General features: G+C 52.5%; 1 protein-coding gene across 1 annotated transcript in view; it reads left to right on the forward strand.

The window, feature by feature from the left end:
- LOC119966290 (aromatic-L-amino-acid decarboxylase-like) overlaps positions 1 to 20131 on the forward strand; it is a 211851-nt gene that overhangs the window by 138715 nt on the left and 53005 nt on the right. The window contains exon 11 of the mRNA XM_038797745.1: positions 18473 to 18492. Within this exon, the coding sequence (XP_038653673.1) occupies positions 18473 to 18492 (20 nt within the window). The remainder of the gene's footprint in view (positions 1 to 18472; positions 18493 to 20131) is intronic.

Here is a 20131-nt window from a genome sequence, read left to right on the forward strand (position 1 = left end):
AAGCGGTTCCTCTTTTACATCATCTGGACACCTCACTTCTCCTCATTCTCTGCGAACAGGGTCACAAAGGGGTTGCCGTGTCGGGAGTCAGACATCAAGTCATCCTCTTCTCCCGGATCCCATACCCTTGTATGGACCAGGCATGCAATCTTTGCATTATGTGACTGGGGGTCACTCTCATATTGCGGACAAGTCACCAAGAATTGTCCCTGTGCCAAATCGTGGGGTCTAAAATTGAAGGAGCATTGTCGGGGTCGTCAGTGTTGGGTGGTGGGTTTGGGTGTGGGTCTGGATATTTAATGTAGGTGATCTCCATGGGGTCACTGGAGTCGGGGTCGTAGTCGCTGAAGTGGGGGCTGTAGGGTGGAATTCTGTGGCTGTCCTCAGTTTCACTGTCACTGTCTCTGCTGTGGCAGCTTGTGGACGTTCCGGGGCGTGGTCTGAAGTCAGTGGGCGGAATCGAGGTCGAGTCCGATGAGGAACTGGTCTGTGAGGGGGAGGGTGGAAATGTGTCTCTTGTGGGCGGGGCGAGGTGTTCTGCTGAATCGAGCAGGACATGGTGCGAGTGGTTTGACTGTGTTCCATAAGCCTTCAGTTGGTTAATATGAAACCACGCAGTCTTACCGTTGGGGTACTTTATCCTATAAACTGAGGGGCTGATTTTGTCCGAAATTGAGTACGGGCCGGAAAATTTAGGAGCCAAAAACGTGCTGGGGTTATAAACAGATAGCATAACCTGTTGCCCAACCTGAAATTCTGTGGGGTGTACATTCTTGTTAAAACAGGCCGTGCTCTGTTTTCGTTGTTTTCCCAATGATACTGCGGCTGCTAACTCTGCAGACCTCACAGTTTCAACTAATTCTTTGACTGCTTTCTCGTGTGTGAGGGCCGTCACTTCTGGGCTAGTCATGTCCAGTCCTAAAAGGAATTCTGATCCTTTCATAGGGCGTCCGGTCATGAGTGTGTGTGGGGTGAAACCTGTAGATGATGAAACTGTATTTCGGATGAACATTAGTGTGAATGGGAGCACTGAATCCCAAGTCGAATTGTTCTCCTGTACCATCTTCCTAAGGGTCGATTTTAGGGTCCGATTCATGCGTTCTACTATCCCGCTTGACTGGGGGTGATACGCAATGTGGAAGTTCTGTTTTATGCCGATTATGGTCAGGACGTTCTTCATGACCCGTCCTGTAAAGTGAGATCCCTGATCTGACTCTATACTTCTGGGGAGACCCCATCTCGTAAAGATGTGGTGGGTCAGGATCTTTGCAGCTGTCTTTGCTGTGCTGGTGCGTGAAGGGAATGCCTCTACCCATTTGGTAAAGGTATCTATGACCACCAGAACATATTTATAGCCATTCCTGCAAGGGGGCAATGGTCCTATAAAATCGATCTGGAGGTTTGTCCAGGGGCCATTAACGGGGCGTGTGTGGCTGAGTTGTGCCTTCTTTGAATATCTCTCCGGGTTATCCTGTGCGCAAATTAAACAATTCTCTATGTAGTGGGTTACATCTTGTCGTAAGTTGGGCCACCAACAGAGTTGTCTAAGGTGTCTTGTGGTCGGGTCGATCCCTTGGTGTCCATGACTGTCATGGAATAAGGCAATCATTTGATTCCTGTCTTGTTCAGGAACCACATACAATTTATCTTTAATGATCACACCCTCATGTGTGGTCAAAGCGTGTTTGAATCTAGCATACTGGGCCACAAAGTTTCCTTTAAAAATCTCCGGAGGTTTTCGTCCTGCTTCTGTGCCTGTACTAAATCTTTGATTTCTGTCTGTGAGACCTGAACAGCACTCATAGGGGCGCTAGCTGGTGCACTAGCTGGGGGTGTCCAAAAGTGACCTCGCCTGGAACCTGCTTTTGCCAGTGCGTCGGCTTTTACATTTCCAGGAGGGGATGACCTATGGTGACTCCTAACTTTAACTATGCCATACGTCCTATCCTTTGCCTTCTCAAGGATATGGCGGAGTAATGGGGCTGATGGAAGGGGCTTCCCGTCTGCGGAGACAAAACCTCTTGTCCTCCACAGGGGTAGAAAATCGGTCAGGCTGTTACAGACATATAAGCTGTCCGAATATATGTCTGCTGGGCTGGGGAACGAATCTGGGTGGTCCACTATATATGCAATGGCTGCGAGCTCTGCTGCCTGCGCGCCTAAGTGACCTGGTAATTTTAATGCGATTTCTTCTAGTGCGCGACCCTGCTCATCCTCAACATAGATCCCGCATCCAGTGATGCGTTCTCCATCTAAAACTGTGGATGAACCGTCCACATATATCTTCAATGGGGCACACGTGTCGGTGTGCTGGGGGCTCTGGCTCGAATTAGCTATCTTTCTGGGGGGTGTCTTTGCAATGAAGGGTCCTGTGTTGTGTAGGGCTGCTACAATCTCACATTCATGGGGTTGTCCTGGATACTGGAGGTTGTCCGCTAAAAATGTGTGTGTTTTGGTCCGTTTAACTGTTATGTCCCGTCCTTGTAACAGTAGTGTCCATCTAGCTGCTCTTATCTGGCTCACAGAACCGTCCTTCAGTCGACCGTCTAAATGTAACTGTATGGGGGTGTGCTCGGTCAAAATGGTGATGGGATTAAGTCCGGTAATGTACGAGAAGTACTGAACTGCCCAAAGAACTGCTAGTAGGTGCCTCTCGCAGGCTGAAAATCCTTGTTCTACGGGGTCTAAAAGTCGTGAGGCATAAGCCACGGGTCGTAGCTGCTCGTGCCGTTCCTGAAGGAGCACGGCCGAGAGGGTCAGATTGGTGCTAGCTACCTCTATTGCATAGGGGGAGAGTTGGTCTGGAACTTGTAGCGCAGGTGCTGCGCTAAGGGCCTTTTATAACTCTTCCACAGCCTCTGTATGCTGCGGAAGCCATTCCCAAGGGGCTCCTTTCTGAAGGAGGTCTGAGAGTGGGGCTGCCTTTGTCGCAAAACCATCGATATGGTTCCGACAGTACCCAACCAGTCCTAAAAACGACCGGAGGGCTGAAACATTCTGGGGAAGGGGCAATTTGACAATCGATTCAATTCTTTTGAACTCGATCTCGCGTTTGCCGTGCGTGATGACTGTACCCAAATACATCACTTGATTCTCTAATATTTGGGCCTTTCTGGGGTTAACTTTACATCCAATCTCTTGTAAAATTTCCAGGAGCTCGGCCAGAAGCGTAATGTGCTCTGCCTTTGTGTCTATCTGCAGTAATAGGTTGTCCACATACTGAACCAGACATTCGGGGCGGGAAAGTTTGGCTAATCCATTTGCCAGCTGTCGATGGAAAATGGAGGGTGAATTGTGGAATCCTGTGGGAGGTATGTCCACATATACTGCTTTCCTTTAAATGTGAAGGCAAATTTGTACTGGCACGCCTTTGCCAATGGGATTGACCAGAAGCCATTGCTAATGTCCAATATCGTGAAATATTTGGAGTGGAATCCCTGCTTGAGCATGGTCTCGGGACTTGTTGCTACCGTGGGGGCTACTGCTGGGGTTACTTTGTTGAGTTCCCGATAATCAATGGTCAGACGCCATGATCCGTCGGGCTTCCTCACTGGCCAAATAGGGGCATTATTAGTCAAGGCTACTGTCCTAAGTACACCCTGCTCTAATAAGCTCTCTATAACCTTTCCAATTTCTCCCTCTGCTTCTAGGGGAAATCGGTACTGTCTCTGTCGTCTCGGGTCAGGTCCAGTAACTTGAACTTGTCCAGTCATTCTGCCGCAGTCGTGCCGGTGACTGGCAAATGCTGTCCTGCGTCGGTTCAAAACTGCCCTAACCTGTTTGTCCGTGTTAAGCGTGGTCGGGTCGAAACAATAGTCGCCTACTGCGCTAATCCTATTTGCATACTCTTCCACTGTGAGAGTTACGGGTGCTCTGTCCGATTTTGCCATTCTCCAGACACACTGATTGACTTGATCGAACGACAGGCTGTGGGCATTCATAAAATCAATACCCAGTATGTGTTCTGCTGTGCAGGGCAGATTAACTAATACAATAGGGTGTCTGGTGGAGATGTTCCCTAGCTGAATTGATACAGGGGCTGTAATGTGTCCCTGCTGCGAGTGAGTAAGTCCGCTGAGTGTAATTGTGGATGTGGTCGGCCACGCGTCTGCCTGTGCTGTAATGGTGGAATTAATTGTTGTACGGGATCCTCCTGTGTCCCAAAGCAATTCTATGGGCTTCCCTCTAATCTTTGCTGTGACCAACGGCCTTCCGGATCGGTCCCAGAGGGTGTCACAGACCCAAGTGGGGGAGCCTGAACACCGTCAGTCCGTTCCGTCCACATTGGTCTGTCCTGACTGCGTCCCTATACTGTGGATAGGCTTAGCTTGGTTCCTGTTCAGAATGCCTGTCTGCTGGCCTCTCTGAGATCTCTGTGGGCCGTTGCATTCCCTTGCAAAATGTCCTAACTGTCCGCAGTTGTAGCATTCCTGCGACTTCTGTGGGGGGCTGTTCTTTCCTTAGTTTACCCATGCGGGGTTTTGGTGCGCTCTTACTGCCTGTATATCTGCTGCAGCCTGAGCTTCTTCTGGGGTCTTCACTTTAACCTTGCCTTGGGCAGATTGTTCCCAAGCGCGGGACAATCTTTTCAAAACCCATTTTTCATTATGGGCCTCTTCTGAGGGGTCATAACTACTGCAGACATTCTGTCCTGCATCTGTGGTGTGGGAGATTATGGTGCGGGTCCATTAACCATATTAGAACATAGATAACCCATATTATCGTGGGTTAAATGCGCTCGGTCTAAATTGCCAAAAACGGCAGTGAAATTAATCCACAGCCTTCCTGCGAATGCTGTGGGATACTCTGTCCTCTTTTGCCTACCCTTATTTAGGCCTTCGACTGGGTCTCCTCTATTGTACCCTATTGCGTCTAAAATAGATGTATGCATCTCCTCTAGTGTGCCTCCTCCAACGTTCTGTGGGTCGGGGAGGGCTGCAAATACTGGTGAGTCTAAACTCAAAACTGTGAGCTTCACTTGCTCTCGCTCATCCAGGCCGTACATGGTAGCCTCTGTTTTACTTTCGCGAAAAATTGGTGGGGGTCTGCAGTGGGGAGGAACGGGGTGATTTTCTCACACGCGTCCCTGAGTTGTGTTACAGTTAAGGGGGTGGTGTAGGTGATGTCGGGTGCGCCTTCTGTGGTTGCCTTTCGTTGGGTGGTGACTGGGTTCATAGGTGCGGGTGCTATCTGATCTGTGGGGGGTTGGGGCGCTTTCCTTTTCTGTTGCGCTGCTGGCGCACATGTTCCCTGAACATAGCGCTGCGCTGTCTCGCTCAATTCTTGCCAATCTGGGGCATTTTCCTCATCTAACTGTGTTCCAAAGGTGCTTTGGAACCCATTCTGTACGGAAAGCAGAGATTGCAGCTCCACATCTGCTTCCTACACTTTGCGTGATCCACTGTGCTTTGCCTTTGCTCAGTGGTGGCAGCATGGAGTGCTCTTAAAGCTGCTTTTAGGTCAGAGCATTGCCTTTGCAGTGCCTCTACCTGCTTTTCTGACTCTTCTCTTATCAGGACTGCACGCTGCACATCTTGATAGGCTTTTTCATATTGGGTTTGGGAACTGCTCAGATGGGCTAGACAGGACTGATGTGCCCTCTTGGCATCATCCACCTCTCTGTCCTTCTCTGCCAGCTTCCTTCTTAACTCTAGGTTTTCCTTTTCGATGTCCCTGACATCCACTTTGCTCGTCCTATTCCTTTCCTCTAATTCTGCTCGGAGAGTCCGAACGACCTCCTCTGTGCCTCGCAATTGTGCCAAGCAGGACACAATTGCCATCGGCTTGCGTGCTTTACTTAAATTCTTCCTGTGAATTTGAGAAAGGTTCTCCCACCAAGTATGTCCTATACTCCTGGGACCTGTCTCCTCATTCCCTGCTCTGGGTTCATGAGGCGTTCCATTGCCTGCATGGCCATTTCCTCTTTCTCTCTTTAATTTGGAACAAGGGATGATCAGGTAATGCTTTTAAATACGGGTACGGTTAACGCTATGTTCCGATTATAAAACTCCCGACAGTTTGACGCAACAAAAATCTCTCAGTTTAACCTTACAACCCTGTTAGTTACGCATGCAAAACCACACTTCCGAATTATCATTATTGATTTGAACTCCTTGAACACTTGTGGTTTTTCCTTTTTCCAATTGGATTTCCAATTCAAATTTCTGGGTTCTCTCGGAGTTGGCGGGGGGGGGGGGGCAGCACTTCTAATCGAGTCCCAGCAGAGTCTGCCACTAAATGTTGCTCGTTCTGGGTGAGTGTGCTTAACACTCAATTTGGCTCTGTTTCTTGTTCTAAGCTCTGGAGTCGCCAGGTGCCGTTAAGGCACCGCCACAAGCTTCAAGGTGAAGTTCAAAGCAATAAAACCATACACCAATTAGTAAGTCCAAACAACTGAGTTTATTATAATACAATTATAATAACTACCCATGCACACGCTAAAGGATTAAACTTACTCCTACCGCTAAACAACTGATACTGATCTCGAAGGAACTGCTGGGTCAGGGAACAAGGCCTCTTGCTCTGCTCTGGTCTGCAGACTTCAGATTGTTATCAATTGAAAAGGGGGTCAGGAGTGCCTATTTCTGGTAACGGTCGTCGTTAGGCACTTACTTGTTGGTGGCTGCTGCTCGACGGCTGGAGTAGGAGACAGGAGCCAGGAGACAGGAGACTGAACCATGTGTGGGACCTTTCTTTTATAGGTCACAGGGGGTCCGTGCCCCTTTGGGCGGACTCCCTTACCTGCTTGGAATCGATTGGGCCTCTTCCCAACCGATATGTTTGAACCCCCCAATCATAGGGCAGTTCCTCGGTCACTGGGGCGGTTCTTGGGACCTATTGTTTTGGGCTTCTCTGGCGCCACAGGGTCTGGCCTTCCATAGAATGTATCGATTTGTGCTTAACTTGTGTCCATTGTATCTGGGGATCGCCCGGTATCGCCTCATTAGTATGTTAACTGGTTTCTTTTCACAGTGCTGTCTGGTTTCTGCAACAGTCAAAACTGGTTTCTGCAGTTGTCCCAGCCTTGCAAGCTGCTTGCTTTCCAACATGTCCATTTTCCCTGCATTCCTTGCAATCTTCCATTTTGTGTTGGGCAGTGGCCACCCCAGGTGGCTACAGTATCGGGGGTGGGATTCTCCCTTTTGGGGACTAAGTCCCCACGCCTGCCGGAAAACGGGCGAGAATCACTCCGGACTTTTTCCTCGAATGTCCGGGATGATTCTCCATTTTCTAGGGGCTAGCAGGGCCCCGGCATGTGTCCCACAGCTCTGGCTGCTCTTATGGGCCAGGGTTTAGAGAACCCCGAAGTGTATCATGGAGTTCACCTGACCCACAACTTTTAAAAGATTGTGGTATGGGGAGCACCCGGCCCACTCTGCAGGCATGGTACAGCGGAAATGAAAAAGTATTTTTTAAAGCAAGACAATGTTTATTCTATTACTCAAGTTAATTTTTGAAACATACAGTGAACATCTTAGCAACCATGAATTCAAATACAACCCCCAAAGAATACAACACTAAGTAATCCTTAATAACTTCCCAAACAACATCCAGAAGACAGAAGAAACACCTTTCAACAGAAGCACATTAGGTTTCCATTCTTGACTGAAAACATTTTTAATTCAGAATTCACCAAATGATCAAGAGATAGTCTTTTGATGGCAGAGAGAACAGCAGTACACCTGCTCTGTCTGGCTTCAGCTCCAACACTGAAAACGAATCATAAGAACATAAGAACTAGGAGCAGGAGTAGGCCAGCTGGCCCCTCGAGCCTGCTCCGCCATTCAATGAGATCATGGCTGATCTTTTGTGGACTCAGCTCCACTTTCCGGCCCGAACACCATAACCCTTAATCCCTTTATTCTTCAAAAAACTATCTATCTTTACCTTAAAAACATGTAATGAAGGAGCCTCAACTGCTTCACTGGGCAAGGAATTCCATAGATTCACAACCCTTTGGGTGAAGAAGTTCCTCCTAAACTCAGTCCTAAATCTACTTCCCCTTATTATCTAAAACACACCTTGCAGCAAACAACCTAAAACAAAAGTAAAAAGCTGACAGACAGCCCAGCTCCACCCACTCTCTGACATCACTGATAAACACCCATTTGTTAAAGCTACATTTCTTAAACACCCATTTCTTAAAGATACTCTCACATGTCACTGCCGGTGGGGGCCTGCTGACTAGACCGCGTGGCTGCACATGTGCACGGTGGCTGAAAGTGGGCCCATGTATGCGTGCGGCGGCCCAGTTAGGCACTGGCGCCGCCGGCATAGCGGAGCCACACAGTGGGACCGCGTGGAGTAAGGTAGGTCCCCCATAGATCGCAATGGCCCATCAATTGGTGGCCCCCGATCGTGAGCCTGGCCACCGCTGTGGCTCCCCCGGCGTCAGACAACCCCCACCAGGACCATCACTGCGGCCGCTGGTCCGTGCTCCCGCTGGGTGGTACCAGATGTAAACCCCGCTGACGGGAGTTCGGACGGTTGACCGCGAAGAATCGCCGCGAGGGCCTGTTCCAACGGCCTCTGATCGGCGGCGCACGCGACTGGCGTGTCCGTGGAGAATCACCGAAGTGCCATTGTGCCGGATTCCTTGCGTGAACGGCTATTATCCGCCCTGCGCTGTGCACGATTCCAGCGCAGAGGGTCGGAGAATCCAGCCCATGGATCTCCACAGGGATCATAATAGAAATAAGCAGCGGGATTCTCCGACCCCCCCCACCGGGCCCGGAGAATCGGCAGGGGGCGGCGTGAATCCCACCCCGCACCGGATTCTCCGACGCCAGATTTTTAGCGGGGGTAGGAATCGTGCCGTGCCAGTCGCGAGCCGTTGGTAGTGGCCACCCCAGTGATTCTCCGGTCCTCAATGGGCCGAGTGGCCGCCCGCTTTCGGCGGATCCCGCCGGCGTAAAGTACACCAGGTCTGTACCAGCGGGACCTGGCTCTGCGGGCAGCCTGCAGGGTCCTCCGGGGGGGTGGGGGGGGGGGGTGGTGGTGTGCGCCGGGAATATGGCCCTGTGAGAACTTCGCACCTTCCGGGCGGCCTGACACGAGAGTGGTTCCCGCCACTCCTCGGCACCGGTACAAACGACCCCCTGCCGGGTCGGAGAATCGTCAGGGGGGGGCAGCATGAATCCCACCCCACCCCGTTTTGGATGGGGCAGGATTTGAAGGGGTAGAGGATTCTCCACTCTGCAATGGGCTGAACGGCAGCCGGTTTCCGGCCGGTCCCGCTGGTGTAAATCAAACCAGGTCCGTACCAGCCGGACCTGGCTCTACAGGCGGCCTGCAGAGTCCTTGGGGTGGGGTGCGGGGGGGATCTGGCCCCGGGGCTGTGCCCCCACGGTGGCCTGGCCCGCGATCGGGCCTGTGCCATGGTGCACTCTTTCCCTCTGCGCCGGCTGCTGTCAACCTCTGCCATGGCTGGCACGGAGAAGAACCCCCTACACATGCGTTGGGATGATGCCAGCACATGCTGGTGCTCCCGCGCATGCGTCAACTCACACCGGCCGGCGGAGGCCCTTTGGCACCGGCTGGGAATGCGGCTCCAACCCCGTGGCGCCGGCCAAGCCTCTTAAGGCGCAGAGGATACCACATCTTCCAGGCAGCCCAACGCTGGAGTGGTTCATGCCACTCCTCGGCGCCGATACGACCCGCCCCACCAGGTAGGGGAGAATCCCGGCCAAATAGTTTCCTTAGCTTTTGAACGGTATTTGAAAATAATTTAAATACAGTATTTTAAATAGAGTTGAAACTGGCTTCTGGTGGCGGCAATGCGGAGCTAAGCCGCACGTTCGGCAGCTCCTGCTTTCATAGGACTTTTGGGCTCTTTTGAGGGCCCCAAACGGCGCTGATTCGACGATTCCCGGTGCGTAAAGGGGTCTGGAGCAACACCCCTGGGATTTCTGGTGCGGACCCGGAGTGGGGCGAGGAAAACAATGGCAGCAGCTCCCCTGGAAAAACGGGGGAAGGTGGACAAAATGGCGTCCAGTGGAGCCCCCGAGGAGTGGAGGCAGTAGGCGGAGGAGCAGCAGGCGGCCCTTCTGCGCTACTTTACGGAGCTGAAAGTGGAGTTGCTGGACTCTCTGAAGGTTACGACAAGTAAGCTGCTGGAGACCCAGACAACCCAGGGTGCAGCGATCCTTGAGTTGCAGCAGCAGGCCTCTGAGCACGAGGATGAGGTCTCGGCCCTCGTGGGGAAGGTGGAGATGCACGAGGCGCTCCACAAAAAGTGGCAGGATCGCTTTGAGTAGATGGAGTTTCGGTCAAGGAGGAAGAACTTGCGGATCCTGGGCCTCGCTGAGGGGCTGGAGGGGTCGGACCTGCCGGCTTATGTGGCCGTGATGCTGAACTCGCTGGTGGGGGCAGGATCTTTCCATCTGCCCCTGGAGCTGGAGGGGGCCCACAGAGTACTGGCCAGGAGGCCCAAGGCGAATGAACCCCCGCGGGCGGTGCTGGTGCTGTTCCATCGGTTCAGTGACCGGGAATGTGTTCTGCGATGGGCCAAGAAGGTGAGGAGCAGCAAGTGGGAGAATTCGGTAGTGTGCATCTACCAGGACTGGAGTGCGGAGGTGGCCAAGCGGAGGGCCGGGTTCAACCGGACGAAGGCGGTGCTCCACAGCAGGCAGGTGGAATTCGGCACGCTGCCGCCTGCGCGCTTGTGGGTCACCTACAAGGACCGGTATCACTATTTTGAGTCCCCGGAGGAGGCGTGGGCCTTTGTGCAGGCTGAAAAGTTGGACTTGAACTAGGGATTGGGGACTGTGGGGGTTTTTTGTATCACTGTTTATGCTGTTGCAGGCTATTCTGTTTTTTTTTCCTGCTTTCGGATGATGTTGGTTATGGTTTTGTGTTTTAAGGGGGGTGTTGACGTCTGTGGTTGTTCTGTTTTTGTTTGTACGGGGTTGGTGGATGGGTTGGGACTGCTATTTGGGAGTTGCGTTGAGGGGGTGGGGTGGGGCAGTGGGAAAGCACGGGCTTTCCTCTGGTTTCCCGCGCTGCGGGACTAGGGAGGTGGAGCTGGAGGCAAGGGGTGTGGATATCAGTTCCGTTTTCCCGCGCTGGAGCGGTGCCAAGGAGCTGCTGCGGGGGGGGTGACCCCATATCGGGAGGGGTCGGAGTTAGGACGGGAGCTATCGGGGTCAGCAGAAGTCAGCTGGCTCACTGGAGTACTATGGAGGGAGCGTTGCGGCTAGGAGGGGTCCTAGCCTGGGGGGTGGGGGGGGGGGGGGTGGATACCGGGTTGCTTCTGGATTGGCCAGGGAGGAGCTGGTGCAGGTCGGGGGGGGTCGGGGTGAGGTTCTATCGCCGTGGGAAACGGGCCAAGTGGGGGGTGCTGGCCCGGGGCGAGCAGTCGATGGACTATGGCTAGTCGACGGGGGAGGGGGGCGGGGTGCCCCCTGATCCGGCTGATCACGTGGAACGTGAGGGCGTTGAATGGGCCGGTTAAGCGGGCCCGGGTGTTTTCGCATCTGAAAGGGCTGAAGTCGGACGTGGCCATGCTTCAGGAGACTCACCTGAAGGTGGCGGACCAGGTTCTTCTGAGGAAGGGGTGGGTGGGGCAAGTTTTCCACTCAGGGCTCGACGCGAAGAACCGGTGGGTGGCGATCCTGGTGGGGAAGAGGGTGGCATTTGAGGCGTCTGAGGTGGTGGCTGATAGTGGCTGCAGATATGTGATGGTGAGCGGTAAGCTGCAGGGGGAGAGGGTAGTGTTGGTAAATGTGTATTCCCCAAATTGGGATGATGCTGGTTTCATGAGGCGCATGTTGGGCCGCATTCCTGACCTGGCGGCGGGGGGGCCTGATCATGGGGGGGGACTTCAATACGGTGCTGGATCCCCCACTGGATCGTTCTAGTTCTAGGACAGGCAGGAGGCCGGCGGTGGTCAAGGTGTTGAGGGGGTTTATGGACCAGATGGGAGGGGTGGATCCCTGGAGGTTCGGGAGGCCGAGGGCTCGGGAGTACTCTTTTTTCTCCCACGTGCACAGGGTTTATTCCCGTATTGATTTTTTTGTCCTAAGTAGGGGGCTGGTCCCAAGGGTGGAGGATGCGAATATTCGGCTATTGCAATTTCAGACCATGCTCCGCATTGGGTGGATCTGGAGATGGGGGAGGTGCGGGACCAGCGCCCGCTTTGGAGTCTGGACGTGGGGTTCCTAGCCGCAACGCTCCCTCCATAGTACTCCAGTGAGCCAGCTGACTTCTGCTGACCCCTCGGGGATGTATTGAGAGGTACCTCGAGGCCAATGATACTGGGGAGGTCCGGGTGGGGATGGTGTGGGAGGCTCTGAAGGCAGTGATTAGGGGGGAGCTGACTTCCATCCAAGTCCATAGGGAGAGGGGGGAGAGGAGGGAGAGGGAGAGACTGGTGGGGGAGATGCTGAATGTAGATAGGAGGCATGTGGAGGCCCCGGAGGAGGGATTGCTGGGGGAGCGGCGTAGCCTGCAGGCCAAGTTTGATGTATTGACCACCAGAAAGGCGGAGACACAGTGGGGGAAGGCGCAGGGAGCGGTTTACAAATATGGGGAGAGGGCGAGCAGGATGCTGGCGCATCAGCTTCGCAAGCGGGACGCGGCTAGGGAGATTGGTGGAGTGAAGGATAGGGGTGGGAATGTGGTGCGGCAGGGGGCAGAGGTCAATGGGGTCTATAGGGACTTCTACAGGGAACTGTACCGGTCGGAGCCGCCGGTGGTGGGGGGGGGGGGGGGGGGGGGGAATGGAGAGCTTTTTGAACAGGCTGCGATTTCCAAGGGTGCAGGAGGAGCAGGTGGAGGGACTGGGGGCGCCGGTCGAGTTGGAGGAGCTGGTTAGAGGGATTGGCCACATGCAGTCGGGGAAGGCGCCGGGACCGGATGGGTTCCCGGTTGAATTTTATAAAAAATACGCGGACCTGTTGGGCCCCCTGTTGGTTCGGACCTTTAACGAGGCATGGGAGGGGGGAGTTTTGCCCCCGACGATGTCACGGGCGCTGATTTCCCTGAGCCTGAAGCAAGATAAGGACCCCTTGCAGTGTGGATCATATAGGCCAATTTCACTGCTGAATGTGGACGCCAAGTTGCTGGCAAAGATCTTGGCCACTAGAATAGAGGACTGTGTGCCGGGGTGATACATGAAGATCAGACAGGTTTTGTGAAGGGGAGGCAGCTGAACACTAACGTGCGAAGGCTGCTAAATGTGATAATGATGCCGGCAGCAGAAGGAGAGGCAGAGATTGTGGTGGCATTGGATGCAGAGAAGGCCTTTGATAGGGTTGAGTGGGGGTACTTGTGGGAGTTGTTAGAGAGGTTCGGGTTGGGGGGGGTTTATTAAATGGGTGAGGTTGCTGTACGAGGCCCCGATGGTGAGTGTAGCAACAAATGGGAGGAGGTCCGAGTACTTCAGGCTCTACCGTGGGACGAGGCAGGAGTGCCCCCTGTCCCCCTTGCTTTTTGCGCTGGCAATTGAGCCTCTTTCCATGGCTCTCCGGGAGTCGGGGAGGTGGAGGGGTCTGGTGCGGGGTGGGGAGGAGCACCGAATGTCGCTTTATGCAGATGACTTGCTGCTGTATGTAGCAGACCCGGTGGAGGGAATGCCGGAGGTGATGGAGATTCTTGCTGAGTTTGGGAGTTTCTCGGGCTATAAGTTGAACCTGGGCAAGAGCGAGCTGTTTGTTGTCCACCCGGGGGATCAGGAGGAGGGGATTGGTAGGCTCCCGCTAAAAAGGACAGTCAGGAGTTTTAGGTACCTGGGGGTTCACGTGGCTAGGAGTTGTGGGACTTTGCATAAGCTTAATTTTACTAGGTTGGTGGAGCAGTTGGAGGAGGAGTTTAAAAGGTGGGACATGCTGCCGCTGTCGTTGGCGGGTAGAGTACAGTCCGTAAAAATGAAGTACAGTCCGTAAAAATGGTGGAGTGAAGGATAGGGGTGGGAATGTGGTGCGGCAGGGGGCAGAGGTCAATGGGGTCTATAGGGACTTCTACAGGGAACTGTACCGGTTGGAGCCGCCGGTGGTGGTGGGGGGGGGGGGGGGGGGGGGTACACCCGAGGTTTTTGTTTTTGTTTCAGTGCCTCCCCATTTTCATTCCGAGGGCCTTTTTTAGGAGGGTGAACAGCAGCATCACGGGATTTGTTTGGGCGCACGGGACTCCGAGGGTGAGGAGGGTCTTTTTGGAGCGGGGCAGGGATAGAGGGGGGCTGGCACTGCCCAACCTCTCTGGGTACTATTGGGCGGCTAATGTCTCGATGGTACGTAAGTGGGTGATGGATGGGGAGGGGGCAGCATGGAAACGGATGGAAATGGCGTCCTGTGGAGGCACGAGTCTGAAGGCACTGGCAACGGCGCCGTTGCCGCTCCCTCCAACGAGATACACTACGAACCCGGTGGTAGTGGCTACCCTCAAGATTTGGGGGCAGTGGAGGCGACACAGGGGGGAAGTGGGGGGCTCGGTGGAGGCCCCGCTGCGGGGGAACCACCGGTTTGTCCCAGGGAACATTGATGGTGGGTTCCTGGGGTGGCACAGGGTGGGCTTAAGGAAGTTGGGAGACCTGTTCATTGACGGGAGGTTTGCGAGCCTGCGTGAGCTGGAGGAGAAGTTTGAGCTCCCCCCGGGGAATATGTTCAGGTACCTTCAGGTCAAGGCGTTTGCTAGGTGGCAGGTGGAGGGGTTCCCTTTGCTGCCTCCGCATGGGGTAAGGGATCGGGTGCTTTCGGGGGTGTGGGTCGGGGATGGGAAGGTGTCTGACATCTACCAGGTGATGCAGGAGGTGGAGGAGGCATCGGTAGAGATGCTGAAGGCTAAGTGGGAAGTGGAGCTGGGGGAGCAGATTGAGGAGGGGACATGGGCGAACGCCCTGGAGAGGGTGAACTCCTCCTCTTCATGTGCGAAGCTTAGCCTCATCCAGTTCAAGGTACTGCACAGGGCTCATATGTCCGGGACGAGGATGAGCAAGTTTTTTGGGGGTGAGGACAGGTGCATTAGGTGTTCGGGGAGCCCAGCGAACCAGGCCCATATGTTTTGGGCATGCCCAGCACTGGGGGAATTCTGGAAGGGGGTAGCAAGGACAGTGTCGAGGGTGGTAGGATCCAGGGTCAAACCAGGCTGGGGACTCGCGATATTTGGGGTTGGGGTGGAGCCAGGAGTGCAGGAGGCGAAAGAGGCCGGTGTTTTGGCCTTTGCGTCCCTAGTAGCCCGGCGGAGGATCTTGTTGCAGTGGCAGGATGCGAGACCCCCAAGCGTGGAGACCTGGATCAATGACATGGCGGGATTCATTAAGCTGGAGAGGATCAAATTCGCCCTGAGGAGGTCGGTACAAGGGTTCTTTAGGCGGTGGCAGCCTTACCTCGATTTTCTGGCTCAACGATAGGGAACTAGGTCAGCAGCAGCAACAACCCGGGGGGGGGGGGGGGGGGGGGGGGAAGGGGGGTGGGGTTTCAGGGGGGCATTGTTTATGTTAATTTAATTTATTGTTAATTTATTTTGTTGTTGATTGGGTTGTGGGGGTGGGGGGTTTGTTATATGCGTTGTTACGGGTGCCGGGGGGTGTTTGTTATTATTATTATTGTTCTGTTGTTATACATTTTTCAAAAATTTTAATAAAAATTATTTTTTTTAAAAAATAGTTTTGAAACTGAATTTGAAAATAGTTGACACACAAAACTTTAAACAGCATTGGTTCCCCAAAGGTATATGTGTCATACCTTGGTTCATAGAATTGTGTTTAACATTTGTCCCTGGCACCATTCCAGTTCCTGTAGTCAGGAATATTTACATATTTTGGTACATGTACATGAAATTTGCAATGCAACTGGGGTGCCTGCTGCAGGTGAGAGATGGAAAGTCATAGTGACACCTTGCTACAGTCAGCCAAGCTTCCAACTTCTCAACTCAAATCTCTGTATCTCCTTCTTCGCAAAATCTGGGACCTGCATTTCCCTTGCCCCAACCCATATTTCGCCCCCAGCTTCTTCAATACCGCAAACCGGCCCCCTAGAAATAAATCCTTTAATGCCCTGACTCCCTTTTCCTTCCATCTCCAAAAACACCCATCCCACTTACCTGGCTCAAATCTGTGATTCCCCCGAATTGGCATTTATCTTGACCCCGCCCCCAGCCTAAAGTGCTGACGCATCTGCCTTCAGATTTTCAACATCGCTAATACTGCTGCCTAACGCGCTGAGGACCCGGGTTCGATCCCAGTCCCGGACTCCCTGAGTATTTCCCCGGGGCCATCGTGAGTGCCGCTGTTGCTGACACCTCAGCCCTGACCCCCTACACAGACTCTCCTCCGTTCTAATCCACTGGGAATTCTCCCCCCTCCCTCCCTCCCCCTCCCTCCCTACTCCCCTCCCCTTCCCTCTCTCCTTCTAACCCAGCTCCTCACTTTCTCCGTGTTTGCTGCCCAGTAATAAAATAGTAGGGCGGCATGGCAGCCCAGTGGTTAGCATTGCTGCCTCACGCGCTGAGGACCCGGGTTCGATCCCAGTCCCGGATCACTGTCCGTGTGAAGTTTGCACATTGAAATGAAATGAAAATCGCTTATTGTCACAAGTAGGCTTCAAATTACATTACTGTGAAAAGCCCCTGGTCGCCACATTCCGGCGCCCGTTCGGGGAGGCTAGTACGGGAATTGAACCATGCTGCTGCCCTGCCTTGGTCTGCTTTAAAAGCCAGCTCTTTAGCCCTATGCCAAACATTCTCCCCTTGTCTGCGTGGATTTCACCCCCACAACCCAAAGATGTGCAGGTTAGGTGGATTGGCCACATTAAATTGGCCCTTAATTGAAAAAAAATAATTGGTTACTCAAAATTTTTTTTAAAAGGTCATAAAATAACAAATTTGGAAGACCAAACCCCTCTGACTGCCATCCTCTCTGCAACAGCACCTGCCTAATCCTAGCCAACTCCGCCAACACCGCCCCCCCCCCCCCAATATAAACAAGGCAATCATCTTTTCGGCCTTCTTTGAAAATGCCTTTCGCAGGAAGCTCGGCAGACACTGAAAAATAAACAAGTATCGTGGCAACACGTTCATTTTAATTGCTTGTACCCGACCTGCCAGAAACAGAGGGAGACCATCCCACCTTACCAGATCTGCTTTCACCCTCCCCACCAGACTAGTAATATTATACCTTCGGAGCCACCCCGTAATCCCGTGCCAGCTGCTCCCCAGATATCTAAAATATGGCAACAGTTCTAACCTCGGAATTCTTCCAAGCTCGGATTGTCTTACGACAGAATTCCAATCCTTCTCCTTTAAGCATTCGCCAATTTTCCCTGGCAGCAGCTTCCATATAAACAGGGTTCTGCTCATGCAATCATCTAAACAATGGAACAGTTCTTTCTGGAATCATCTCAACTCTGAGTGGCTCGGTGGCACGTGTGGTTAGCACTGCGGCCTCATAGCGCCAGGGATCTGGGTTCAATTCCAGCCTTGGGTGACTGTGTGTGGAGTCCTTTCCCCCCGTGTCTGCATGTGTTTTCTCTGGGTGCTCCGGTTTCCTCTCACAGACCTAAGGCATGCAGGTTAGGTGGATTGGCCATGCTCAATTGCCCCTAGGTGTCCACGGATGTGTGGGTTATGGGATGGGGCGGGAGAGTGGGCCTAGGTAGGGTGCTCTTTCGGAGGGTTGGTGCGGATCCGTTTTTCCAAATGGTTTCTTCTGCACTCTAGGGATTCTATGATTCTATGATTCTATGAACTCTCAGCTCCCATCAGTCATGGTAGCCTGGATCTGCCAGAAACATCTTTATCTTTGCTCTTTCTGTCTGTCACACAGCCGTTGTATTTTAATTTTGTTCCTGCTATTTTTCAACTTCCAAATCAAGAATCACCAGGTAACATGGACCAGTATTTCTTATTTACCAAAAGTTATAACTGATCCTATTAGAATTGATACAAACAGAAGTCTTTTTCAAACGTTTTTAAATAACAGTTACAGATTCCCCAAACATTTTAAAGTAATTAAATTTTACTGTCACTGTCTCTTTGTCAAAAGCCATAAAACTTTGCTGTGCCTATTATTCTATATATTCTAGTAGAACCATTGATATTGGGCAGCACAGTAGCACAGTGGTTAGCACTGCTGCCTCACAGCTTCGGGGACCGAGGTTCGATTCTGGCCTCGGGTGGCTCTCTGTGTGGAGTTTGCACTTTTTCCCCATGTCTGCGTGGGTTTCCTCCGGGTGCTCCGGTTGCCTCTCACAGTCCAAAGATGTGATGGTTAGGTGGATTGGCCAGGCTAAATTGTCCCGTAGTGTCGAAAAGGTTAGGTGGGGTTACCGGGACACGGGGATAGGGTGGTGTCGTTGACTTGAGTGGTGTGCTCTTTCCAAGAGCCGGTGCAGACTTGATGGGCTGAATGGCCTCCTTCTGCACTGTAGGGATTCTTGTATTCTATGAACCTTTCTGTTCATCCAATCATTTGCAGTTGCATTAAAACAAATTAGTGACATTTTACATTAACAGCTCTCTTTTTGCTCTATATTTCCAGGACTCGTCACTGATTATCGGGTGAGTGCACATCAAGCATTTCTAAAACTAATTAAAGTGAAATAGTCTCATAAGTATGGTATATTTTTCCAGCTCTAGGCAGGTTTAGCACTTAGCATTCAGCTAATTATTTATCAGTGCCTCCAGCTTTGCAGTTTGTTAAAATGTATATTTATTAAGATAAATTTTGGTTTTCTCGAAGATATTTCTTCTCCTGAGGGTAATGATTTATGTTAGGATTCGCTGTGTGCAACCTTACTGTACTACGTATTTCTGTGTGAGCCTAAATGGAGAACACTGTCAGAATGTTCAACAACTTGGACCTTCGCTATCAAACCCAATCCTCCCCAGTATCAACAAACACATCCAGCAAATGTTACTGAATAATGCCCTGAGCAGAAACTTTGGGGCTGATTTTCCCTTCCTCGCGATGCTGAAGCCAATTGCAGCTCCTCTAGTGCCACCTGGCAGAAAGCAGTTAACATCGCATGGAAAGAGATTAAATCTGAGATCAAGAAGACTTAATTGTATGAAGCCTTTACTGCATGAGATGTTGGGGAGCTAATTGATTTAATATAGCTTACTACTACAAATTGTCTCTAGTTAAAATAACAGTCCAGATAAACCAGCAATCATTTTGAATCTATAGTGAGTTCTATGGTTTTTTAAGTCGCCAAACGTAACTGTAGATATTGGATGTTCTTGTTTCAATTTAATGATGATTTCAACAAAGATATCAGGCTTATCAGACCCATTTCATGAATTGACATTTCTCAATTTTTGAAATTAATGAAAAAATAACATAAATATTGTTCTGGAGGTTCCTCATTTAAGAAAACCTTTTTGATAGATAAAATGGGATATTTGAATGCATGACTTTATGTAAAATTGCATATAGCTACACTGAAAAAAACAAGAGGTCAGATCGGGCGCGATTCTCCGCTCTCACGCCGGTTCGGAGAATAGCGGGCCGCGCAGATTTTCACGGCGACGCCAGTCCGACGCCCTCCCGCTATTCTCCGAACCCCGCACAACTTCACGTCGGCATTCCCGGCAAAGGCCTCGACAGACTCCCCGACACGACCAGAATCCCGACTTTTTGGCCCCCCGCTATTCTCCGGCGCGTATGGGCCGAAGTCCCGACGGCATCACGCCATGTTTTCACGCCGCCAACACACCTGCTTTTGAAGTTCGTCAACCAGTCGTGCTGGCTGACGAGAGCTTCGAGGAGGTGAGCGCACCGCTCAGCGCACCGCTCAGCGCACTGCTGGAGTCTGGCCACAACGGGGAAGGCATCCCCGAGAACGGGAGGGGGGTCCAGAGCGGGGGGGGATGTGGGAGACGGAGGGGGGAGTGTGGGAGACGGAGGGGGGAGTGGGGGAGATGGAGGGGGGGTGGGGGAAACTGAGGGGGGAGTGGGGGAGACTGAGGGGTGAGTGGGGGAGACTGAGGGGGGTAGTGTGGCAGACGGAGGGGGGAGTGTGGAAGACGGAGGGGGGAGTGTGGGAGACAGAGGGGGGAGTGGGGGAGACTGAGGGGGGAGTGGGGGAGACGGAGGGGGGAGTGTGGAACGGAGGGGTAGTGGGGGTGACGGAGGGGGGAGTGGGGGAGACTGAAGGGGAACGTGGGAGACGGAGGGGGGAGTGGGGGAGACGGAGGG

The sequence above is a fragment of the Scyliorhinus canicula genome, chromosome 5, assembly GCF_902713615.1.
Source record: "Scyliorhinus canicula chromosome 5, sScyCan1.1, whole genome shotgun sequence".
Taxonomy (NCBI): Eukaryota; Metazoa; Chordata; class Chondrichthyes; order Carcharhiniformes; family Scyliorhinidae; genus Scyliorhinus; species Scyliorhinus canicula.